A 16,989-nucleotide genomic window follows, 5' to 3' on the forward strand; every position below is an offset into this window, starting at 1 on the left:
ATGTATGACAAGAGACTTTACTGTCCCTCAGTGAAGTTTTGAAAGCAAGCAATGCTGGCCATGTGTTCTTTCCAATACATAGATCATGTGTTTGAAAAAGAAAAAATATAGACACATAATTCTCCAAAGTTGTCATATGATGGAATAAGAAGAGAATAGCATTACTTTCTGTTTGATTTCACCTTGTTTACTTCATTTTGTCATCCATGTACAGTTTGCTCAGAGAGAAGAGTGGACTTTGCTCTGTGATGCACTTGCTTCTAGGCTCAGAGCTGTTGGCAATACACTAGCTGCGACCCTTTGTTATATATGTGCTGGAAATATTGACAAGACGGTCGAAATTTGGTCGCGGAGTCTGACAGCAGAGCCTGAAGGGAAATCCAAAGTTGACCTTGTACAAGTAAATATGCTCTAGTTTCTACTTTTCTATCGTACTTCAATATGGGTCCTAGTTTGGACGTTGATGGAATGTGTTTGTTTATGTCACCAGGATTTGATGGAAAAGACTATGGTCCTTGCTTTGGCAACTGAGCAGAAGCAACTTAGCGCTTCTTTGTGCAAGCTTGTTGAGAAATATGCTGAAATATTAGCAAGTCAAGGGCTTTTCACTACAGCAATGGGGTACTTGAAACTGATAGGAACCGAGGAATTGTCTACCGAGCTCATGATCTTACGGGATCGGATTACACAGTCAACAGAGATCGTTATGTTTATAGCCAGAAGGAAATCTACAGAAGTGGACTTTTTTTTTTTTAATTTCCATATTAACAGTTATTGGAGATCGCAATATAACAAACACGGACGGAATCTCTTACGGAATTTCAGAATCTTGGCAATCACGATCATTTCTTAGAAGTGAAGCATATCTGCTGGACTTGAGTAACAGATGTTTAAGGGTGTATCGAACTATGAGCTTTACTGTTTTCATAATTCATAGTAGGGTAAGATAAGATTCTGAACTTTAAAAGGCAGTTATTTGAGATTGATCCACCTCTTAACAAGACCCAGCAAGAAAGGGGGTAAAAGAGAGATATAGAGTGATGTTTTGTTTATTGTTGATTCTGATATTACTGAACTACTACGTCTTCCAATGTACTCGAAATTTTGTATTCTGGTCAATGAAGAGTTTCAACATACGATCTAGGATTTAGTCTTGAACTTGAGTACCTGGTTAGATAGATCATAGATCTTAGTTACAGCTGGTGTATAGAGGACATGATGAAAGAAAAGGGGAGAATACTGGCGAACTTTTGCCTCAAAAGGAAGTTTCGGGTATATATCCAGCTAAGCCTGGTTGCGTTTGACCAAATGCATTGTACTAGATTAGATAGATAGATCTTAGTTACAGGCTTCTTTATTGAAGATATGAAGAAAGAACATGGAGGATACTGGTGAAATCAGGCCTCAAAAGGAAGTTTCAGGTTCTTACATAGATATCCAGCTGAGTTTGGCTGTGCTTGACCCCTTTGCAATGGCATATGGGTTGTAGCAGCTTATGTTATTACTTTCTAATCTTTGTGTGCAGATTCCTACTTTTACTTCTAGGTCTGATGAACCCTGAAAACCCAGAAGAACATGTTGAAGATCCCATCATTGAAGAAGGTCCTGAGTTTTGTATTTGGTACTTTCTTATGTGATAAGAAGATGGTTATTGATGATGCCACCTCAAGCTTATTAGTTTCAGAATAGGGAGTTTGATGGATAGTTTGTCTTTAATTTTCTACATTAATCTTCGTAGTGAAATAAGCTCTTCTACTATTAGTCCCAGGTAGGGCTTCGTTGCTGCAACATCTTTTCCAGCTGATGATTTTGTGTCACTAATGTTGGAAATCCAGTCTTCAAAATGATGAAAGTGATGGAATCGTCTCTTCAAGATATGGAAACGAAAGAAACCATTCGAGTCACGTTGGAGAACACTTTCCTAAAGACAGTATTTGCCCCCACCAAAAGGTGTGCACCGGGTTACAGCAAATCCGCCTTCAAGATAAATCGAATCTGAACTCTAGGTTCCTTCTGTTTGTGTTTGCACAAACGAAGACAGACAGAATATCCGCTAAGCGAATGTAAAAGAGCCAAGAATTGATATTCTATTTTGTGGGATAATAGAATTTTGGTTTGCCATTCAAGCAAGAAAATGTGTAAAGAGAGAGATCAAATTAGTATGGAAATTTTTTTTTTGGTGTATTGAATGACTTAACTAATGGCCTATTTATAGACTTATAGGCACCATAATGTAAAAGATTGTGTCTTTAGGAAAAACACACATTAGAATAGTCATGTCTTTTAAAGGCACTAGTTAGGAAAGGTCATATCAGACATTTAATTAGAAGAAAACATGCTTCTTGGTAGGAACCCTTTCATGAAACATTTAATTAGAAGGGTCATGCCTTTTGGAGGCATCCCCATGTTTCACATTCTTTCCCAAATGAACACACCCTAAATTAATAGGTGTTACAACCAATTACATAAAGTCACAACCCATGTGAAAGGTGTAACAACCTTTCACAAAAACCTCACTCAGTATCTTTCCAAAAATTCCAAACTAAAATCCAATTTTATTTTGAAAATCTCCAACAATCAAATTCGAACAATTTCCTAATTTTGTCTCGTTCGGCCCGCTCCACCATCATCAATGATGAAAAACTCACAGCATTGAACACATGTATCCTTCTTCGTCTTAAGGACCCATTTCATAATCAATCCACTTTCATCTTTGCAAAAATTACTGTCTTTAGATTGTTGGAAATCCGGTCTTCAAAATGATGAAAGTGATGGAATCGTCTCTTCAAGATATGGAAACGAAAGAAACCATTCGAGTCACGTTGGAGAACGCTTTCTTAAAGACAGTATTTGCCCCCACCAAAAGGTGTGCACTGGGTTACAGCAAATCCGCTTTCAAGATAAATCGAATACAAACTCTAGGTTCTTTCTGTTTGCGTTTGCACAAACGAAGACAGACAGAATATCCGCTAAGCGAACGTAAAAGAGCCAAGAACTGATATTCTATTTTGTGGGATAATAGAATATCGGTTTGCCATTCAAGCAAGAAAATGTGTAAAGAGAGAGATCAAATCAGTATGGAATTTTTTTTTTTGGTGTATTAAATGACTTAACCAATGGCCTATTTATAGACTTATAGGCATCATAATATAAAAGATTGTGAGCCCGTTCCAGAACTCGAAAAAAGTTCTTATTTTTTAAGAAGGTAATTTCAAACTCAAAAATTATGGATTTATTGAAATCTAAAAATATGCAATATGAATCTTGTTTAAAAGAACTCATCGATATCTTTTATACGATGCAAAAAAATTTGAAAAAATATTTTTCATTTACATTATTTTTGAATTTGAAAATATGAAATAAGCTGCTTATTTTTTAAAAAGGTTTCTGGAACGGAGCCTGTGTCTTTAGGAAAAACACACATTAGAATAGTCATGTCTCTTAAAGACACTAGTTAGGAAAGGTCATGTCAGACATCATTTAATTAGAAGGAAACATGCCTCTTGGTAGGAACCCTTTCATGAAACATTTAATTAGAAGGGTCATGCCTCTTGGAGGCACTGTTATCAAAATTCTCGTTTTCTTTCCAATCGACGGAGAATCGACGGAAAATCGTATCGTAAGCTTGCTGGAATGTGGGTGTGAAAAGTGGAGTTTGGTTCCTTGCCGTATTTCCGGACTTCTTTGGAAACAAACAATGAAGTGGGTGAAGTATGGAAGAAGATTAACAAAATGGACTTTATTAACCCTCAAAGTAGAAGAACAATCAATCGAGACGATTGAGTGAACAATTACAAGTTAATTCTACTCCTAGAAAAGAAAAGATAAAGGCCTGATTGGCGTTGTTTGTGTGTCCATTACAATGAGGCCTAAAAAGGCTATTTATAGGAAAACAAATATGTGCAGGAAATAACTTCCCAACTTCTTCAATACTCCTCATTCTCCTTTGCTTCCACTTGTCCAAATAACTTCCCACTAACATCAAAGTGTGTAGGAGCATGCCACTTGTCCAAATAACTTCTCTTCAACCTCAAAGTGTGTAGGACAATGACAAGTGTCCTTTCAACTTTCAAGTAAATAGAGATACGCCAAGTGTCCTGCACATGTTATTAAAATACAAATACCAAAAATAATAATAAAATAGGTTGCATTTATATAATCACCACCTTTCAGTCGATTATCGACGGGCGGTGAATATATGGTCCAAACAGGCACCCCCATGTTTCACATCCTTTCCCAAATGAACACACCCTAAATTAATGGGTGTTACAACCAATTACATAAAGTCACAACCCATGTGAAAGGTGTAACAACCTTTCACAAAAACCTCACTCAGTACCTTTCCAAAAATTCTAAACTAAAATCTAATTTATTTTGAAAATCTCCAACAACTATTGTGGCAGAGAAAGAAGTACCCAAGTCTCTGGCTTTCGACAACTTTCAGTCACAAACAGGACACGCATACGGTGCTGATCCATCAAGTTTTGGCGCAGTTGAGGCCCCTCAACATTATTATCAGGTGCTTAATCTTTCATCATTTTGACACACAGAAGTTGTGTTTCAGCAACTGTGTAACTTTAGAATGTGCTACTTTGCTTTTAGTAATATTTTCACTCTTTTAGTAGTTTGTCCCTTCTTTATTCTGTAGGAAACAGTACCATTGCAACAGCAACAAAACATTCCAACAAATCCTTATGGGGAAAATTACCAACAGTCATTTAGCTCTTCATATGGGAGAGGATATGGTGCTCCTGCCCCATATCAGCCAGCACCACAGCCTCAAATGTTTGTGCCATCCCAAGCACCTCAAGTTCAACAGGTATTTAACAGTCGGGTTTAATTCCAATAGGGAAGTACATAATTTTTGTACTAAAAGAATCGTGATAGTGTTTTCTGTAGTTGTTAGCTTGCTCTGCTAAAAGATTTCTGTTCTTCCATTATGCTTATTGCTACCTAAAGGTTTTGGGTTACCTATAAATCTTGTAGACAGAAATCAAATTCTCAACTTTGAAGCTTTACAACTCGATCAATTTATAATAGCATGAACCTGTTTTACAACTCGATCAATTGCCAGAACTTCTGGTGTTTGCGATTGTAATAGCATGAACCTGTTTTTCCTTGGTTTCTCTTAAATAATTTCTTCTTCCTATTTTGTTTCTCCTCGATCAATTTATGTTAATGTACTTTCCAACTGTCATTTAATACAACGAAATTATGCTGCAAACTCTGATTCTGTTGAGATGTTTATACATTTTTATATCAGATGAACATTGCTACTCCACCAGTAACCCCTCAGACTACAGTAAAACCCTTCATCCCTGCAACCCCTCCTGTGTTGAGGAATGTGGAGCAATACCAGCAGCCGACATTGGGTTCTCAGCTGTATCCAGTATGTTTGTTTTTGTGAGATTAAATTTACTTCGACCTTAGTAACCGTTTCAATGTTGCATTGCATATACTGAAATTAACTCTTTAATTATTTTTTTCAGGGAACCGGCAACCCCAATTATCAAACAGGACCTCACGTTGGTGGTTCACTTGGCACTATTCCATCTCAAGTAGGTCAAGTTCCTGGACATAAGATGTCTCAGGTTTTGGCTCCGACCCCAGCATCTAGGGGATTTGTGCCGGTTACTAGTGCAGGAGTCCAAAGACCTGGCATGGGCCCAACACAGCCTTCCAGCCCGATTCAGCCAGCACAAGTTCAACCAGCCATAACTCCTGCCTCACCCCCGCCTACAGTACAGACAGTTGATACGTCAAATGTGCCTGGTAACGGTGTTTCTTTTTCTTTTGTTTTACGTTTCGTGATTTTTTAGTTAGACTCGTGGCTTTACAGGTTTCAATCCTTTATTTTGCAATGATGCACTTTCAAATATGTTGATGCGTATTTTTTTCAAACTTGTGGAATGAACCAGATAGGGATAAGTGCTAAACCTATTTAATGATAAAAAAGGATGTAATTTTTAGGAAATTATGATTTCAAATCTTTATATTTTGGAGAAAATAAAAAAAATTACTGCAGAGATACTTCCTCATCTAGTGTGTGTTGTTCTGCTCATTTGTAAACAATGTTCTTCAACCCAGCAAAGACCTGTCATTATTACCTTGACGCGGCTTTTTAATGAGACATCAGAAGCACTGGGAGGTTCACGTACAAATCCAGGTATGAAGCGGGAAATCGAGGATAACTCACGGAAAAGAGGTGCCTTGTTTGCCAAGCTTAACAGTGGGGACATCTCCAAAAATGCCTCTGAAAAGCTTGTCCAGCTTTGTCAGTCTTTGGACAATGGTGATTTCGGTACTGCCCTTCAAATCCAGGTACCACTCCTACCTTAATTTCTTTGCAATAAATCAACTTAACTAAAATCATTTTCCCCCTATTATGTCTTTTGTCTTCCTGTTTTGATCCTTGCATTTATCCTGCCTTGCACAGGTGCAACTTACCGCTAGCGACTGGGATGAGTGCAATTTCTGGCTTGCAAAACTTAAACGAATGATCAAGACTCGGCAAAGTGTGAGATGAATTAGAACGGTAAATTTCACCCAGCATTAGAATTGGAGCTTGAAACTCATTGCTTGTGGTTCTCTGCCGGGGCTCTAATACCTTTATGTATACAAGAACACGCATTTTCAGTTAGGTTACAGCAGGTTTATGGTTCCAGTTTCTTGGTGTTTTAAAAGCAGTAAACAGATGGAAGTTCTCAGGACATTCGTGGTCTTTGCTGATTAGTTTACAGTTATATTTTGTAGTGTGTAGAAATAGATATTAGAATTAATTAGTCATAAGTTTTTTGTCCACAGTCCATGCATTAAGTTGCTTTGGGTGATTAGCTTCCAACTTCTTGTCCCTTGTGTGCTTGGGAGGCCATTGATTTGTACTTGTAATGAACTATTGAATAAGATTAATCCCTGTTTAGTTTTGGGGTGCCGCTATTCGCAGCCCTTTATTTTCTTCCGTAGCCCACTACATTTCGGTAAATGGTTGTTGAAAATCATAAATAACATTTCGGTAAATTGCTGTTTAAAACAAGATTATATTTCGGTAACTACATGTCGAAAATATGTTCAACTTTCGGTAAACAACTGCCGAACATGCATTTTCGGTAAACATCTGTTGAAAAAAATATTATATTTCGGTAATTGGATGCTGAAAATATATCTCAATTTTGGTAACTAACTGTCGAGTATAATTGAAAATTTTTAACGGACTATGAAAATAAATAGAGGGCTGCGAATAGCAGCGCCCTAGTTTTGTCCATTGGTGAGCTCTTTCTAGACCCACTTTTATTTTCAGACCTCTCATTATTGGAGCTCGGATTGATCATTAAGTGCACCAAATTTCATATTGGTCGGATAGCAACCAAACACATGGTAGATAAGTATTTGTCTTAAATAAAATATGTCCAATCAATTGTGGCGATTCTGGCGAAGGTGGATTAAAAAAAAATGGCGGCGAAGAGTTTTTTTTAATTTGATGAAATGCATTCCACAGTCATCAATCACTCACTATGATTTTGGGCCTGAACTAAAATGGGACCACAAGAATTGAAGTGGGCCCGAAAAGGGCCCATAAAGTGGGGAAACTAGACGGATGAGAACGGTCCCCTTTTTCCTTTCAACATTTTTTTTTCTTTCTAAATTGTTGATTTGACCATTTTTGGTGGTAATTCAAGATGATGAGTTTAGGTGAAAGGAAGGGGAAAATAACCTTCCAAGGTTTCGATGTGCTCTTTTGTTGCATTTTATTCATTGATTAGAATTTTTTATACCTGGTCGAATTCTTAAATTGTAAATTTTTATTCATTGAATGGAATGTTTTTATACTTGGTCGAACTCTTAAATTGTAAAGATAAAAAAAAAAAAACTCTTAAATTGAAGTAATTAAGATGTTTGGTGAATACGACAATTTTTTTCCCTTCTCTTTTAAGAGATTTTCACCAAGTAGTCTGGTGGAGGGTTCAACACGGCTTATATTTCTATTTTCTAGGATGAGGTTCATCTGTAGGACATGATGTAGAGACCATTCATGCAAAATGTCAATTTCATGGTTACTTCCGCAACAATTTGATAAAATTACATTTGTTTTGTCTCAGAAAAAGAAACTTACATTTGTCTTAAAAACATCAAATAAAACATTGATTGTACCTGGGATTTTTGGTGTACAAGACTTTTCACTGGTATCTTCGAGAACAACCAAATAGTCCATCTTGGTATTATATTCCTCATTTTTCTTTCTGATGGAATTCACTTGTTCACGCTATTACTTGAGGTTTCTACTTCTTGTACTAATCGATTTGTTAAGGTGTTCTTAGTGGATGAGGCTGCTAATTATTTTCCATACCCTATTTTGCAGCATGTGCGTTTGAATAAAAATGGAACTTTCAAGAAAATTGCCCCAGAAAAATAAAATTAATGAGATAGATAAAGAACTTGACAATAGATCAGTACTTCTGGTATATTGCAACACAGGCAAGCAGCTCAAAATAGCGTCACAAGTTCGATTAATTGCACTAATTCATTGGCAATTGGTTCTTCAGTGATTCTATAATTCTCATTTTCATTTTTCACTTTCCTTGTGGTATGTGTGATCTTTTGTGTGTGTGTGTGTGTGGTAATTATGGTATGTAGTATGTATGTGTGATCTTGGATTTGATGGGGAAAGAAAATTAAATCTATTCATTCCTATTCAATTTTTTCGGGCATGTAAAATGCATTCTGGCAAACATAATTTCATTTCTTTCACTACAAATTTGATATTTATATCTTTTTCCATTCCTATCATTTCTCTCCGAAGATCCATTGATAGTATTACAACATCTGTAATCTTCATTGCTCTGTTGATCAATATTTGTGGATGGTAATAATGTAAAACATGGGTGATTTTTATGTTGTATTCATCAGTTCTACAATGCACCATTAGCATGTACGCTTGCCAACTTTGTCTAACGTATGACAAGCTTGTGTAATTTTGCAAAGGCACTCACTCCCTTTGTTTTTCACAAGTTCAAGTCATAGCCAAATTGGCCACTTTCTATTAATGTTCTTATTTTTAAGTATTTATTTTTCGTTCCACAATTCATCACCTTTAATACAGAAAATAAGTATTTATTTTAGTTATTGGAATGGGGTTTACCTTATGGACCTATCGGTAGTCCCCTTTTGGGGACTGCACAGTTCAGTTGGCCGGATATCGGCTTGTACCGAGTTTATTTTCACGATCGGAACCGTTCATGTCGTAGAGCTCGTCGAAAACTTCAAGCATATCAAAAATCATTTTAATTAAACACTGTTTAATTCATGATCGGATCACATTTATGTTTCTGAAAATAGAAATGGCCACATTGGATCAAACTCATCAACTCTAGTTTAATAAAGCAAAAAGTCACTCCGATTATGTATTTTAAACTACCCGGTTAGCATGATTTTTGATGTAGTTAAAGCATTTGACGAGCTTTACGACATGAACGATTCCAATCATGAAAATAAACTCGATACAAGCCGATATCCAGCCAACTGCACGGTGCAATCCTCATATCTTTGATTTCTTGATCAAATACATGTACGGTACATGGATTTGATGTGTCCACCATCACCATCATCATCATCATTATTATTATTATTATATTGTACACTGTATATTAGTTGGGGTTAGCGAGGTGTTCGTATGTTAGTCAACGAAGGTTCAGAAACTATCCATAGATCTGAACTCCAAATCTGTTCCCTGTAGGACTCGAACTCAGGTGACAAAAGAGACGAGACAACCAATTTAATACAACTTTGTGGTTTACAGCGAAAAAAGGAGATGAACCCAGGAAAAAAGTGGTGAAAAAGAATACCGTGTGGGGTTGGTTGGTTCACTTCCACCATAAATTCCCAATCAGTTGGATAATAGTAGTAATAATAATGGAGGAATCAAACCATGTGGGATTTGCTCTGCTCAATTACTAAAAGTCTTCAGCTCTATAAATTATTACCCGTGACCCTATTTTTGACTTTGCAGCTTCATTTGGTCAGGTCACCTTTCTAATTTTAGGCCATGTTTCTGTTAAAAAAAAAATTATAGATTACAATTTTTTTTAATTCAAAAAAAATTATCTAATGAGTTATACAATTAATTTAATTAAATTTATAATTTGGCAGTTCAATCCAAAAAAAAGGATGAGGAGAGTTCATGATTCAAAATCTTTCCCAGAATAATAATTCTGAAAGAGTGGAAAAAAATGTCGGATATGTGATCAAAATGATCGGGCCAGCCTTAAAAATAGCCTTTCCGTCGGGCAAGATGCCAAAGCATTGTAATGCTCTGGTAGTTGAAAGTATAAATTTGTGAGTTTTACATCAATTTTTTTTTAATTTGTTTAAAAAAAAAAAGGCGAAAAACCTCCTCTCTTTTCCAACAAATAGCTAGGAAGTAACCCAGGAAAAAGTTGCAAAAAGAAAAACCGTGTGGGGTTGGTTCTCTTCCACTACAAATGTCCAATCCCAGTTAGATAATAATGGAGGAATCAAACCGTGTGGGACTGCTCAAGGAATTATTACTGTATTGCCTCAAGTCTCTCTCATTTCATTTCATTTATTACTATTACTTAGGCCAGTTGATAATTGCGTTTTGTGGCCTACTCTATACAATTGGAGAGATGCTATAACTACACCCAAAAGTACACACATTTTCTCACAAAACACAAAGATTCCACACACATTGCACATATAATGTATGTGAGACCCTTATATTTTATGAAAGGACTAGCGAATGCTCGTGCCTGAAGGCACGGCGCAACACATTTTGAAGACAACTAAAGCTACAGGTCGAACAATGAGCAAATGGTGGACAAAAAATGGGTAGGAACAAAGTAAAATATATGATGTATATGTGCATGTCAAATTGGGGTGCAAAAAATATTCAAGCAAGTTAAAAATATCCCAAATCCATAAATCACCCAACACGCGTAATAAAACCGAATATATATTTGTAAAACTCAACCTAACAAATAAAAATTCCTCATGAAATTCCCAATCTATTAACAAAGCTCTTATCATGACGATCCCATTGTTCGTTTGCCAGTCCTCGATATTCCTACATAAATAAGATAAAAAATTAATGATTTGTATGCTAATCAGTGATCGCCTAAGCTGATTTACTTAATGACAAATAAAAAAGAGGCTTAGTTTCACAAAACAAAGGCTTCGACCTACCTCGTGAACGTGGATAGCATGGTGAACATCAATTGAGAAAGAATTATAAAAAAAAAAAATGGTTAGAAGATATAGATAGTCGAACACATGAATTAATAGCACACGCGTGAGAGTCGAGCCCCAAAACAAAGGCTTCTTGAGTTCCATGGCGGTCTCGTGACTACAGTTGCACCATAACTGAGAGTTGCCAAAGTGCACTATGTCTTGTCATAAAGAAAACCAAACCCATCCAGCAGTGCATTCTTAATTGGTTTACTAAGAAACATATATACATTTGCAGATTTGAACGATCATTCATTGCACAGGTTATCATGCTACCAGTTGAAACAAATGCAAGAAATACATAAATTGCATTACGGGTACTAATTAGGTTTGCAAGAAACTCCACAATTATATGGAGACCTACCTTGGGAACATGTACGGCATGGTGGTCTCGCCCATCGGCTCTAATATTTCCGTCTCGGAGAGGTTGAATCTTTACGTACAAAGTCAACAATTGAGAAAGAATTACATTAAAAAAAACATGGGTAGAAAATGTAGATAATCAAACATGATTTTGATTAATAAGAGTCTTACACTTGTATTTATCGGCGAGTGTTGTTCCGATCGCCTTTCAGTGGTTTGCTTAAAAATACGTTCTTGTTCTCGTCTGGCACGTTGCGCTAGTGTACCTTTTGATATATCTTTACCAGATTGTTCCTAAAATACGTGTATAAACAAATTTGAGAAATTAGAATGTCGTTTAGCTTATTGACTATAAAGAAAGAAGAGAGAAGATACGTCAAAGGGTGATACCCGTGAATCTTTTTCTCCATTGCTAATACATGTTGGCTTTCCTTTGCTGGTCATTGCCTAATGCAAAAAGACAACAAAAAAAAATCACAAACCAAGATTGGAAAGAAAATATTGAAATAGTGGCTCCTTATACTATTGATATGGGGCAGACCACCGCCTTGCAACGGCAAAAATAAAGTCACTTAAGTCTCTGACAAATGGAGTACTAAAAGGCAATGGTGCACTCTGCTGGGGTGAACCGATGGAATAGAAAAGCTTCAATTGGCTTGGCGTAGACGAATGGCAACAACTTAATTGGTCTCGTAATGTACTGAAGCATTATTTCTTTGAAAATTGAGAAGCTCAAGGAACACTATGCCATTCAACTGACCCACATTGCAGAAGGCATAGTAGTTGAAGCTAATGAATTATGACAGAGCAATTCTATTTGTATGAGGCATTTTTACAAACACCTAGGATGCATTAAAATAAGGAACTTCCAGTTTGCCCGAAGACTACCGCCTGAACATACCGATTACAAATTGGGTACACGCAATGCATGTGCAGGGCATGAATCAAAGAACTGGAAAAATCTATATACAACGTACAGGGCACGAAAACAATACAATCAGATTATACAACGTACAGGGCATGAATCAACATTGTACAAAAAAAAATATAGGTATAATCAGCCGTGCTAACCCGTAACAATTCGTTTCCAAATGGGTAGCTGCATGTGTTTTCGTTTCCAAATTGACTTTTGCAATTCGTTTCCAAATAGCGTTACAGGGCACGAAAACAATGTTGGGTCGTTAGGGATTGGCCAACCTGCGTGATGGGAGGAGGCGGAGGAAGGCCGTATTCGGAGAGAGAGAGGGTCTGGAAATCAAATCGTACTATCGTATTCGAAGAGAGAGAGAGAGAGGAGAGAGAGGGGCCTGGAAATGGAAATCGGATTTCCAAAATAGAAGGGGAATGTGTGATTAGAAAATGGTCAAAAAAAGTTATTAATTTACGGACATACCATTTTTTAGAATGGAGGGTAGAAATTTATGCAGGAGGAAGAGATAAATCTGGAGCGTTGGTTGTCTTTTGGATTAAAACACAGCTCTGTTTTATTATATAGATATGCATTTAGGTGTGTGATTTTAAGTGTGATTATAGAATATTTTTTTGTCTTTGCAGCTTTATCAGGTCAAGTCTCCATCATTTCATTTACTTTGGTCGATTGATATGTGTGGCCTACTCTATAAAGTTGCACCAAGGCCAATTTTTTTTTTATATTCTTTCTAACATTTCAATCCGGCTTTGCCTCTTTGGAATACAGTTTTTTTTTTCCCTTTTGAAAGGGTATTCTTGAAAACTTCGTTGTTTTAAAAGAAGTAATATAAATTTGCTTTAACAATGAAAGGTTGCAAATGCATTGCCAAACCATCAACTCAAATGGTGGTAAACTAACAACTACATGAGCATAGTCTTTGATGGGTTATTTTATAACCTTGAAAAGTCATTTTAATTTCCTTAACCAACGTAGCAAATTTTTATAGCGAATTTGATTCTAAAAGTGAGTTTTGTCAAATTTTAACTTAATTTGATTCGAATACTCAAATCCGTTAATGTCTTCTAGTACATCTAAAGGACATTACCATAGGAGTGTCAAAAAAAACTAAGTCGTGCCCACCCGTTGTGGAGGGATCCGACCTCTGGTGTAGGTCCCTTGGGCCCGCTGTCGTTGTGCTGCGTTTCGCGGCGAGGCTTTTGGGCCTGTGTCAGATGGGCTGGCTCTCACATCGGGAGTTTGGGTTTGTGTGTGTGTGTTTAAAGGGTTCACTCTACCTCTTCCTAGTCAGCAATTGCCTAGGTGAGTTTGGTAAGTGAAATTATCCTCTTGCCCTCCCTCAAAAAACCATAAGAGTGTAATGCCTTCTTGATTAAATATCGCACCACATATTTATCGGAGATCCATTGATATGTATTACTTCAAATTTTCACTTTTCACTTTCCATGTGGTATGTGTGATCTTGGATTTGATGGGGAAAGAAAATTAAATCTAATACATTCTTATTCAATTTTTTCGGGCATACGACGTAAAATGCATTCTGGCAAACATAACTTCATTTCTTTCGCTACAAATTCGATATTTATATATTTTTCCATTCCTATCTTTTCTCTCCCAAGATCAATATTTGTGGATGGAAATAATGTAAAACAAGGGTGATTTTCATCAGTTCTACAATGCACCATTAGCATATCCACGTATACTTGCCAACTTTGTCTGGCTTACGACAAGCTTGTGTTAGAGCATCCGCAATGGGAATAATCAAAATGTGCCACGTCAGCATTTGATTATCCATTTAGTTCATAATCAAACTTAACAAACTTGACCTCCACATTGGTTATTTTTGTATCCCTATAAAAACCCCCCCACAATATGCAATGCATCTATGTCCAACTGCAAACGAGTTCCAATCACGCACCCGACCACACCAAATTATTCGTCTCGATGAGACAATTCTAATGTGAAGTGTTTTTTAATTTTTTAGTTTTGAATTTGGTTATTGAGTTTGGTTATTGAATTTTGGTTATTGGTAAAAGTTTTTAGCATTGTTGTTAAGTTTGCTTATCCATACCAATTTGCTTATTACAATGTGGATGCTCTTAACTACTTACTTTTGCAAATACACTCACTCTCTTTGTTCCTTCTAAAACCACATCCATTCATATACCCATTTACATACCCACACTTATAACAATAGTGGAGCCCACACACATTCACACTCAATGTGTGTGGGCCCCACTCTTGTATTAAGTATTTATTTTTCATTTTACAATACATCGTCTTTAATTTAAAAAATAAGTATTTATTTTAGTTATTGAAACATGGTTTACAGAAAGGACCTGGCTTGTCGCACTGTGCATTTGGCCGGATATCAACTTGTCTTGAGTTTATTTCCACGATCGAAACCGTTCATGTAGTAGAGCTTGTCCTCGTCGAGAACTTCAAGCATGTCAAAAATCATACTCCCTCCGTCCCCTTATTATAGTCCAGTATTTCATTTTGGGCTGTCCCTTAATAAGTGTCCATTTGGTAAAGTTAGTGGGTAAAAGTTGGTACATTGTCTATTTTGTCCCTAAAAATATATTTCATTTTGAAAAGTTAGTGAGTAAAAAGTGTAATGATGATGGGTAAGTAGGGAAAGTGAAGGAAAAAGTTGACGTAAAAGGTATAATGATGATGTTTTTTTAATAAGTTGGAGTTACGAAGTAGGACATTTAAAAAGGGACGGAGGGAGTATTAATTAAACATTGCTTACTTCCTGATCGGATCACATTTATGTTTCTAAAAATGGATATGGCCACACTGGATCAAACCCATCAACACTAGTTTAACACTCCGATTCGGTATTAATATGTACCCGATTAGCATAATTTTTGACGTGGTTAAAGTATTCAACAAGCTCTACGACATGAACGGTTCCGATCATGAAAATAAACTTGGTACAAACCGATGTCTGGCCAACTACACGGTGCAGTCCCCATAAGGGGATTGCGATCTACAAGCCAGATCGTTTGCATAACTTTGATTTCTTGATCAAATCCACGTACGGTTACATGGATTTGATGTGCCCCTGGAGGTGCTAAGGATATTATTTGTTTGCATAATGTCCACTATTACAACTTTGTGGTTTTTACAGCGATAAAAGGAGAATGAATAATAGCAGAAGAATCAGAAGATGATCAATGGAATGAATAATGACAGGTAAAATTTTTCTTGGAACTATTGCATAAGTAGTGTAGAACAAGTACCTCAGCCCAACGTTCTGGTTTTTCCCTGGCTAAAAATCGTAAAAGTCAGTAACATCAGCAACGTCTACTGGACCGAGATGGACTTGGTCGAAGATCGCTTCACCATCGATATTTATAAGAGGGATGTGAGCAATCTTATGCCAGTCTTCTCCTTCTTCCTTGCGACAACGAGGTTTCAGCAACGGACATCGCTCGATTTGCAGCGCAAAGAGGGAAGTGGGAAGCCCCTCTTCTGGCAAGGATTGGAGCCGAGGGCACTTCCGAATCTCCATGTACTTGAGAGAGCCGAGAATTTGAAGGGCCCTGCCGTTCAGCGACTTGAGATTTGGCATACCTTTGATCCAGAGCGTCGTGAGAGTGGAGGGCAGCAGCCCCTCCTCTGGAAACGACTCCAACACGTCTTCTGATCCGGCGTACAGCGCAAAGCGCATAAGAGAGGGGAGTGATTGCAAACCCCAATCTCTCTGGCCACCGACAAGTTTCTTGCAATTCCCGATGCCAAAATTACGTACTTTTGAGGGTAGACCCCCTTTCGGAAAAGACTCAATTTCTGGACAATCCCAGACCCCCAATGTCTGAAGAGATGGGAGGAGGGTGTGCATTTGTTCGGGCAAAGCCTTCAGTTTCTTGCAATGAAACACATGTAAACAAGACATGTTTGGAGCAGGTAATCCTCCGCAAGGAAAAAATACCATATTGTTGCATCCAGAAATGTCTAGGGACTGAAGTGATGTCAGATTTTGGAGCTCAGTCCCCTCTGGAATCACCAGGGTCTCAAAATTTATGCAACCTTGAATTTTTAGATACTGAAGCTTCGGGAATAAACTTAGCGGGAGGGATTTGAGACTCTCGCAGCCAAATAAGGTCAATTTTTCGAGGGATGTGTAGCAGTGGCTCATCTCCACAGATACTTGGAGCTCTAGTTTCGGACACTGCAAAACACTAAGCTCTTCCAAATTGTTGAGGCGCATCATTTCCTGCGGAAATGACAGTAGCATTGGACATTTCTCTACCTTTAGCTCCTTCAGATTTGTTAGTGTTGACAGCTCCCTTGCAAATTCCTCCAAACTTGCAAAACTTGAAATCTCTAATGTTTCAACGGAATACACACCTTGCCACTCCAACTGTACCTCTTCGCATTTGTCCAACACTAGCTCGCGTATGGAAGTAGTACTCGGAAGTGAAGCCACGAGCTTTGGACATTCCTTTATC

The 16,989-nt window shown here is 37.3% G+C and overlaps 2 protein-coding genes and 1 pseudogene across 5 annotated transcripts in view; all 3 read left to right on the forward strand.

Annotated features, from left to right (window-relative positions):
• LOC131334688 (putative disease resistance RPP13-like protein 1) overlaps window positions 1-16,989 on the forward strand; it is a 76,470-nt gene that overhangs the window by 12,437 nt on the left and 47,044 nt on the right. The window lies entirely within an intron of this gene.
• The window catches only part of LOC131332594 (protein transport protein SEC31 homolog B-like), a 105,567-nt pseudogene that overhangs the window by 1,549 nt on the left and 87,029 nt on the right, over window positions 1-16,989 (forward strand).
• Window positions 5,841-6,925, forward strand: LOC131334697 (protein transport protein SEC31 homolog B-like). Of its 2 annotated transcripts, XM_058369879.1 has the most exons (3): window positions 5,841-6,321; window positions 6,437-6,461; window positions 6,497-6,925. In XM_058369879.1, exons 1-3 carry the CDS (start codon window positions 5,977-5,979, stop codon window positions 6,529-6,531), a joined length of 405 nt encoding a protein of 134 aa, XP_058225862.1. In that variant the 5' UTR covers window positions 5,841-5,976; the 3' UTR covers window positions 6,532-6,925. The 2 variants fall into 2 exon arrangements, with proteins under 2 accessions (XP_058225862.1, XP_058225861.1); XM_058369878.1 differs by having other exon boundaries at window positions 5,894-6,321; window positions 6,437-6,925.

The sequence above is a fragment of the Rhododendron vialii genome, chromosome 7a (assembly GCF_030253575.1).
Source record: "Rhododendron vialii isolate Sample 1 chromosome 7a, ASM3025357v1".
NCBI lineage: Eukaryota > Viridiplantae > Streptophyta > Magnoliopsida > Ericales > Ericaceae > Rhododendron > Rhododendron vialii.